Genomic DNA, 10087 nt, shown 5'->3' with positions numbered 1-10087 from the left:
GCCTGCTGCGCCGAAGGGTGCTACAGCTAAAATCTTCCTCCTTCAGCAAGGGAACACCGCGGCGCACTTGTGGTTCCCAGATACAACGCGTGTCACAATCTAATACGGACACGTACAATTTTCATGACGTACCAAGAAGTAACACTTGGTATTTGTTTATCCATAAAGGTATTTCAGGTCCAGGGATGGGAAAACTGACACCCTCCAGCCTTGTTGGATTACAGCACCCAGCTGGTGGTGATGAGAGTTGTGGTCTGACATTACTGGAGAGATGCCAGTTTCAGTGAGAAGGACTGAGTTAGCCATTCCCAACTCATCTGACTCCATCAAACAGCAGGGGTAATGCATCAAAAGTGATGCTGGTGCATCTTGTTCTATCACCATGGCAACCAGTGGAATGGTACAGTTGATTGGATTCCTCCTATAGTTGTCATGGTGATAACACCCCTCAGCACCTGGCCAGACGCTAGATTCTCTAACCTGCATTAAAATGCGTGACTGCTTTTGTCTCGGTTTTTGCTGCAGCAGTCTGTGGGAGAATTACTGTTCTATTACCAGGGATATGTTTTCGCTGACAATAGAATCAGGCCCCGGAATCCCTCTTATACACCCAATCCCCGCTTACTACAGTGTGCATCATATTATCCACCGTGTATTTGCTCACAATAAGAGAAAAAAGGACACTGATAACACATAGACCCCATACTGACTAAAGACAGATACATTGTATAAAATTGAATAAATTGTAAACAAAAAAACACCAGCTAATAAACTGCTGTGGCCTCGGACTTCGGATCTCTCAATCCATATGCGTTTTCTTTTAATTTGTCCGATGGCGAAAGTCTCATAGTTATATGGGTTAGAGCTATATTGGAGATTTGAACTTATATTTATTTTCCTAGCTAGGATTATTTGAATTAGAACACTCCAGAAGGGAGCATGTCATTTTATCCCCTTTTTGGGGTATAACAGCCATGCCAGATCCCTGTGACATCAAACAATTAAAATGTCTTCATCGACCTTACATTTAATTGACTTGGTCCCAGTAGCTAGTAACCAGTGGTGTAAAATAGCAGGGATGAGGAAGATAGGCCCGGGAAGTTTCCAACTATAGGTATAGCGGTAGCTCTTTAATAGTAGGGTGACCCTATAGCTCTTTTAACCATGGTCTAGAGTACAGTTGCATTAAAATCATTGTTGACCTGCACAGTGTGATGTTCCTAAGCAGCTCCAGTTAAATGAGCCGTGGAAGCACTATCATTGTCTGTGGCTTGCACAAACAAGTCACCATTATGACTTGTTTGTGCATGTCCCTCCTGATAGTGGCCAGATGGTACGTTACATAAAACAATATTAATATTGCAATCTTGTACTTGTACTGTAATGCATAAATGAAACACTCCACACTCCCTTACCCCACCCAAAATAATATATATATATATATATATATATATATATATATATATATATATACACACACATATATATATACATAAATTAGACTCCAGGTCACATTGAAACTGGACTCGGAAGTGGTCGGGCTATTCAGGGTTCCTGTTGCGTTTAGAATACAGGATTCAAATTCACAGGAATAGACCACTGGAACAGAATATAAATGTTACTCGACACACAGCAAGCGCCAATACTGTACGACTGAACGGTAAAGACTATTAGTCAAGCAGATGGGTTCATTTAGTGTCAACTGACTATTGTTTCTTCTGCCACTGTTGGAAATGTGTTCCTGTCGGATAAAAGGGTCCATTGTATAGACTGCGACTGATAGAAATGTGTTTTTGCAGGATAAAAGGGCAGAGCGTTGCAAACCAAATTATTCTGACCTTATACAATACAAAAATATAGGAAATCTGTCACAAGGAGTACTGACCTGTATTGATTCTCATCACTATTAAAACATCAGGACACGAAACTGCCTACTTGGACTAGCAGAAATTGTTCTGATGATTTCTTTTACGGCTTTACAGTTACCTTTCTCTTATTTAGCTGCTTAGGCATAATAGGGTAAACCTGTGGATCTGGGTATTGCAGTGCAATGTTACCCAATATGTCCCATAATGCACCACCACTGGCAGTAAGCATTTGTGCACCAACTGTTATGATCTCTCTGTGAATCGTGTACACAGGAGATTGTTTTAATTCATAGAAGGTAGTCATCTACACTGTAAATAAAGTCATTTTTCACTGTAAAACATAATGCATCATGCTTAGACAGCACATTATCTATGTGTTAAGTGGGTATTCCATTTGTATGGATCATTTACCATTTATCTACATCAGATAACTGTTTACTTTGCTTTTCCACTTGCCCTTTCTTTAAATGACACATGGAATAATATAGTGTGTGGGTGGAGGTGTCCATTCCACTGGTAGAACCGGTGAAAAGTGACAAGAGTCGGGGAGACCCTAGATGATGCAGCCCACCCAAGGCTTCTGCCGGGGTGGGAAGGAAGGGGTTGCATATCCCCTCAGAGAGTGCAGCCCTACACAGTTTTGGACACCGAGCACCATGTTTTCACTTGGGCGGTTGCAGAAGATGAAGAGCATGAACCTCGGTGTCTCAAAAAAAAAGTCAACGCTCACTGTATTGAGGAAGCAGGAATCAGCCAATTGGCGGTAGGGTGCGCTGTGGGGCATAAATGCTGGAATTGGGGACATCTGTGGCAGCGGGGGCTGACGTTTAGAATAGATGGCTCATGGGGATTCTATGGCAGTAGGAGACACGGTTTACACTAGATGGCTGACCGGGCGTATCAGGCAAATATACAAAGCAATATTGATGGGATAGCTGTGACTAGTGAGCAAAAATATACATAGTGGCTCCCTCGGCACCACCTCTTGTACCAGCAGCACTTGAAACCTAAAGTGTTTCCCCCCTTAATTCCACGAAAAAAACCAGTAGCATAAAAAAGTAAAAAGCTTTAGCCAATTTGGATGAAGATTCACAGACCTTTCTAGCACACTTTGTAAAAGGATATTATGAGAATGCTCTCAGGTAAAGGGCTGCTGCATTCTAAGGGACATATGGCACTAAGGCGATGGAGAAGATGGTGAGTTTCAGGATAGCGGCAAGGAGTTATGATTATAACTGAACAGTTATGTCATAGTGACATGTATCAAGTCATTATATATACATATGTATAACCATTTCTGTTAAAGTGACACATTTCTACTTTTGGGAAACCTTATGGTAGCCCTGGGGGGGGGGGGGAATAAATCTATGGGTATGAGAACCAGCCACTCCACCAACAAAATGAGCAAAACACCAGCCATGACTGCAGCTGAATGATGGGACATGAGGAAACTGCTGTCTCACTGAGGCCAACATAATGAAATCCTGAAACTTGTAGCGGGTAATGTGCCGTGGTGTAATGAGAGGATAAATTGCACAGGCTGAGTTAGATAGGGGAGACATCATTCCTATTTACTCAGCATGACAAGCACATTCTATTTATTTGTGTGGCGAGAATCATTTCAGAATGATAAATGTACACATTACTTGGTGTGCTTCCTTTACTATTTTCTTCTAAAACAACAAAACTCTGCTTCCACCAGGCCATGCCAGGTACTGGGATATACGAGTGACCAGCAGAACTACGTGCAAGAATTTATACGTACTAACTGAAAGGTTATTACGTATAAAAGGAAAATACACATAATCTTCTCTGACTTCCTTATCCTCATGCTCTAGCTACACACCAAGTATAGATACCTCAAGATTACGGCTACCTTATTAGACTATTATTATTATTATTAAATTATTAGACTTGGGCTCCGGCGAACTCTTCGTGTTCGTCCTCGGGGAAAAAAAACTCTTCGTATTGTACAACTAAGCGCCCGTTCTGTGTGTGTAAAGGCAGTGTATGTAATATTCATATGCGTTCTCTGTTGGTTTTCTGTTGGTTTTCCAGCGAAAGCCAGGATTTAAAGGTCCGTAAGAGGGACTTTATTGGTCGCCGGCAGGGGGCTCGTCTGGCATCAACCAATGAAGAGCAGCTGCCCTTTCCCATTCATTCTTTAGTGTGAATGGGAAAGGGCAGATGCTCTTCATTGGTTGATGCCAGACAAGCCCCCTGTCGGTGACCAATAGAGTCGCTCTTACGGATCTTTAAATCCTGGGGCGATCCTACGGATTCCTGTATGAACCCCTGCTATACTACTGAAGACTTAAGATAGGCTAGAGGCAGTGACTTGTAGGGGAGGGGGCAGGGAGATTAGCTAGGAGATATGTCATAACTAATAGGCTATCCTAGTATATATGCGAACACGAAGAAACAAAGATGTGTGTCTTCGTCTATGTTTATCCGCCGCCATACTCGTTTGTTCATTATTCGGTTTCAACAACGAAAACCCAACATTCGTGTTCGTTTCCATGTTCTCCCGAATACGAATGCACAAGTCTACCAACCATTTTGATAGTTACACATTGGGGAGAAGGAGGTGTGAAAAGCATTGAGTTAAAGCAGTGGATGTGCAGAATGCAGGGGACAATGATGTAAAGTCAGACCCTCAAGACTTTTGAATGTATACATGGGTCTTTTGAAACTGTCATATGGCATAAAATGGTAAAAATGGAGCAGTCAGCCAGACATACCACTGATTGCTATGGTGAGGGCATCCGTTTTACCTCATTAGACCAGAATTACTATTTATACATAACCCTGGATGTATCTGGTTGTACACTCATATGATGAATATGAAGTATTTGAGAAGTCACATATCATTTTACTGCTAAATGGTAAATGACAGAATAACCTTTAACATTTTTCATACATGTGGAAGGCTTAGGGGAGTCGTGTTTAAGTACTATTTTGAATAAAAGAAAAGATCCTTTTATATCAAGAATCCATAATGGAATGCAACAAATGCTTGGTATATCTATCAGGCTTCATAAATATACCTGAAGATTAAAAAAAACAACAAAAAAAACACAAACAAATAATAACTTATGAAAAACGCATGCAAAATGCAGACAGCTACCTGCATTCTGTTTCACCCATTTAAGTTAACCTTTCGATTGAATGTCTGTTTCTTCAATAATTCAATTGCATAATTTAATCTAGCCCTATCCTATTAAATGTATATAGGAGTCTAGGTGAAGGCAGCGTCATATTTAGGCCTAGAGCGACAAGAGTCCCTCTGCTGCCCCCCACTCAATGAGCCGGTTACAGGGGAGATCTGGCACAGCCTCCAGTATGCAATACCAAGCATTGTGAGTCCTTAAGAGATAAAGCACTGGGATAATACATCGTTTTATAGTGTGCCATATAATATTGTTAGGGATATTAATGAGACAAAATAGACAAAACCAATATTTTATCACATACACAAAATAACGACGCTACCAAATATTGTAGTACCACATCCACAATATTAATTTAAGGAGATACCCTATATTTTATCTCTGATCCTAAATCCTTTCAGATCGCCGAAAATTATAATTCAAATCAGATAGATATCACCAAGATAATCAATCAAAAATATTTATTGTAAATACAATTTATAAAATCTATATATGAGTCAAACAGTGCATAATATAAAACACAAAGTTCTTAAAACATGTCAAAAAATGAATCAATTCAAATACAGTATATTAGCGATAGCTATCAATATGAATTACTACTTTATGAGTCTAAAACACAATTAATTTCCATTCCACTCAGCAACCAAAAATTGATAGTAATCAGGGCAGTAATAAAGATATCACTATCTCTCTAATATTAGTTCAACTAATATAACAAATTAAAAATAATTTAATTGTGTCTAAGAGTATTAGTGAAGTTCCTAATAGATGCAAATAATGTCAAACTTCATCTATAGGTAAAAATACCTTTTCATTATTGTTATTATCACGGGTTATAAGCTGCAGTCTCACAAGCCGTCATATACAATAACGCAATATACTACTTCCCAGAAACAGGGAATTCTATACGAAGAAGACAAAATTCATCTCTATGCAGAATAATAAAACAATTATAATTACCACCACTTGTTGCTGTTGTCCCACCGATCCTTGTAGAAATTAATCCAGGTTCATTGGCAAGAAATTAAGTGGAAAAAGAATATAACTTTCTACCAGTTATATAGGTTAGAACTCAAAGTAACTCCAAGAGTGAAATATGGTGCCAGAATCTTAAGATTCCAATTCTCTGGGGTAAATTTGGTGAATAAATCCGTCAGGGTCTGTCTGTTTCAGGGTGCGATCTTAAGGTTTTTTTTTTTTCTTTTATTCAAGACATAAGCTTTTAAAGACAGGGCTTATTATCAAAGCCTCCACCTCTTGATTGGAATTCTCCAATCATAACGGTGGGTTTTACCCATTATAATTAGGATTTCTACTCATATTTACACCGTTGTAATTTCTTAATTTACCTGTGAGAGACGCTCTGGTCTAAGAATTAACTTAAAACCATTACATATATGTTTGGAATTTATCCTTGGTCACCCTAATCGCCAAATGTTACTTCCTAGATAGTAACTCAGGTTTTGGTAGTCTTCCCATGTATCCCCCATTCTAAATTACATTTCTCAGAATATGCAGTGTCTACTCCTTAACTTTCTCATGGAAGATAACATTAATTGTATCATATATACACTGAAACATCATTATACATGAATACTCCTTTGTTCTCAATTATAGAGGGAACAAGGACAAAAAGAAATAATCACTACATGATTAAGTAAAATAAAATGGTTCTGACTCCATTTTGTGTTCATGTAAAGTACAGAATATATGGAATACATGTTTTCTATCATAAAATATCTGACAATATAAACGAGTAACAGGTTGTAGATATTAAAGCGCCCATACCTTGACTTGACTTTCATGTACCTGCAATATGCTGCTTTTGTACAGACTACGAGATCATATTTTCAATTCCTGTAAAACACAATCAAAGGAAAGGCATTATTGACGTGTATCAGCTTTATTTACGCACATAGATAGAGGAAAACATACCCTGTGTATTTCATAAATCCTTTAAATAATTATATTTCCATTTGTCTTTAGAAAACAGAACACTAACATCAGGCATTTATTTCTCATTTCAGAGCCTTTGCAGCTGATTGTTGACAGAATCCAGAGGCTCCAATGAAAACCAAGAACATGGAACGCAACACGACATCTTTAAGTCACTCTAATGACACAAACACGATGAGCTTATGGGAGGTTATCCCTATCGCCACAGTCAGTGCTGTCGTTAGCCTGGTCACAATTGTGGGAAATATCCTGGTTATGGTTTCCTTCAAAGTAAACAGTCAGCTAAAGACGGTGAACAATTACTACCTGCTGAGCCTGGCCTGCGCTGACCTTATCATTGGCATCTTCTCAATGAACCTTTACACTTCCTATATCATAATTGGATCCTGGTCTCTGGGAAGCCTGGCCTGCGACCTGTGGCTCGCTCTGGATTACGTGGCCAGTAATGCCTCGGTAATGAACCTGCTAGTAATTAGCTTTGACAGGTACTTTTCCATCACAAGACCCTTAACCTACAGAGCTAAGCGTACACCTAAGAGGGCTGGAATCATGATAGGGTTGGCCTGGTTTATCTCTTTCATTCTGTGGGCTCCAGCCATCTTGTGTTGGCAATACTTTGTGGGGGAGCGCACAGTGCCCCCAGATGAATGCCAGATCCAGTTTCTGTATGAGCCTATAATTACCTTTGGGACAGCCATTGCCGCTTTCTACATCCCTGTTTCGGTGATGACTATTTTATACTGTCGCATATACAAGGAGACAGAAAAGCGCACTAAAGATCTGGCAGAGCTGCAAGGCTCAGAGTCTGTCGCTGATTTTGAAATGATGAGGCCACAAGGTGCCCTTCTGAAGTCCTGCTTTAGCTGCAAGCAGCAGACACTAACCAAGCGAGAGAGGTGCCAAGCATCATGGTCTTCATCTAGTCGCAGCACCTCTGCCACCGTCAAGATATCTCAGAGTCCAAACATCTGTAGCGAATGGGTCAAAGAGGACCAGCTCACTACGTGCAGCAGTTACCCATCTTCGGATGATGAAGACAAGCAAGTCAAGGAAGCGGTCTTCCAGGGTGTGTACCAGAACCAGACTGCTACAGAAAAGGAGGAAGAAACCAAGCAGATCCTTACTAAAGAGCAACCAGCGACAAAGGATTATGACAGCGAGCGGTTCTTCTTGACTCCTGGTAAAGGTCACTCACAAAAGAGTCAGAAGTGTGTCTCCTATAAGTTTAGAATTGTGGTGAATGATGATGGCTCCCAGGAGGTCAACAATGGGTGTCGGAAAGTAAAAATTACCCCCTGTTCCTCTATGTCCAAGGGCAATTCCTTAAGGAGCATGGACCACAACATCAGTAATCATATCACCAAACGCAAGAGAATGGTTCTTATCAAAGAACGCAAAGCAGCACAGACATTAAGTGCCATTCTCTTAGCTTTTATCATCACATGGACACCTTATAACATCATGGTCCTGGTTTCTACATTCTGTTCAGACTGCATCCCCTCCTCAATCTGGCACCTGGGTTACTGGTTGTGCTATGTTAACAGCACCGTCAATCCAATCTGCTACGCTCTGTGCAACAAAACCTTCCGCAAGACATTCAAAATGCTGCTGCTATGCCGCTGGAGGAAAAAAAGCGTAGAGGAGAAACTGTACTGGTATGGACAGCACCCCCCCAGCCACAATAAGCTGCCCTGAAAAAAAAGAGAAAAACGGGAGCAATTGCTTTATGGCAAAGAGGGAAACAGATTTGTCGTGAAGCTGAGCTGAGGACAGGAAGTCGGCTCAATGAATCGGCGCTGTATGTTTTCCTGGCAAGAGATGCTCAGTGTTTTCTGCCAATCGTATCTGTATGTGGTCAGCACTGTGTCTTTCTATGTGGTAAATGGTGCAAACCGAACACCCCACGATAACAGTCACTGCCCAACCAAGGCATGTGGCATCCCTCTTTAAGCAATGCAGGTTCACCCATGCCTTGTTGTGTCCTAGTTTTGAAGCGGAGAGCTGCTGCTTGCTTATGGGTCTGGGTGAATAACAACAAGTTTGCACTACAACCGGAACGGAGCTTCTGTTTGATAGTTAGGAGCCTATTAATTGTGATCACGTTACAGTGCGGGCATTTGGGATCAGTCCTTGTGAGTGCTATACATGATATGCTGCTTTTTGTTCTGATGGCTTATTAATATTTGATGTTGTGCCATCCAACATTGGCCAAAATGTGCTAATTATGCTCTTCAAAAAAGTGTTCAGATGACCATCTGTGGGAAGATGTCAAATGTGGTGTGGTTTAGAACATAATTTTATAAAATATAAAAAGCGTGCAAGCAAAAAATGTAATTATATTAATGAACATTTTACAGTCTTATTGTACGGTGGGACGTGACAATTTAGTAACTGTCCAGTTATACTCATGTAAAGTTGTTCTGCTGTTCTTTATTATGATTCCGTGTATACTGCGCACTTCTTTCTCTGTCCACGATGAGGACATTCATTGAAAACTGCTGCCAAAAGAAGGAAACCAATGGTTGACAATTTAATGGTCAGTGACAACGGATGGCATTGTCTGTGACAAAATAATACGGGACGGACGATGTGCAATAGATTAAAGGGCCTCTAATCGCTGTGTGAGAAGGATCAGAGGTGTGAATGTTCTAAACTGCACTTAAAAGATTTGTAACACGTTATCATTAAAGTGAAACTGTCACCATCAGAATGTGAAGGACAGATGTTAAGAGCATTATATAATCTATGAGACGTAAGGCTACTTGGAAAACAAGCTTTAAAACAGCATCACTTTATTCCCACACCCTTTCCAATGTATAAATCCGTACGTATATGAAGCGGGGCTAATAACATCATGGGTGAATTAATAACGCCTTTCTCCTCAACGTCTAGTCATCGGATACATTCTTATATTATTTGGTTTATCTTCAAAAGTAAAAAAATGTAAAAAATGATTCTGGTGCAAAGTTTGAAAAGCGGACTTATCACCATAGCAACCAGGGGTACGATCCCGCAGACTGGATCATTCCATTGGGTGCCAAGTTTCAAATCTTGCGCCAGAATCGTTTTTATATGGAACGTACAATGTGCTAC

General features: G+C 40.3%; 1 protein-coding gene across 1 annotated transcript; it reads left to right on the top strand.

Moving 5' to 3' along the window:
• The first annotated feature begins 7120 nt into the window (after positions 1 to 7120).
• Positions 7121 to 9767, top strand: CHRM5 (cholinergic receptor muscarinic 5). Its single transcript, XM_053474615.1, has one exon. The coding sequence runs from the start codon at positions 7121 to 7123 to the stop codon at positions 8687 to 8689; it is 1569 nt and encodes a 522-aa protein (XP_053330590.1). The 3' UTR covers positions 8690 to 9767.
• Positions 9768 to 10087: the final 320 nt, after the last annotated feature.

The sequence above is a fragment of the Spea bombifrons genome, chromosome 9, assembly GCF_027358695.1.
Source record: "Spea bombifrons isolate aSpeBom1 chromosome 9, aSpeBom1.2.pri, whole genome shotgun sequence".
In the NCBI taxonomy this organism is placed as follows: Eukaryota; Metazoa; Chordata; class Amphibia; order Anura; family Pelobatidae; genus Spea; species Spea bombifrons.
The sequence above is the reverse complement of the archived record's forward strand: the minus strand, read 5'-3'. Positions and strand labels throughout refer to the sequence as shown.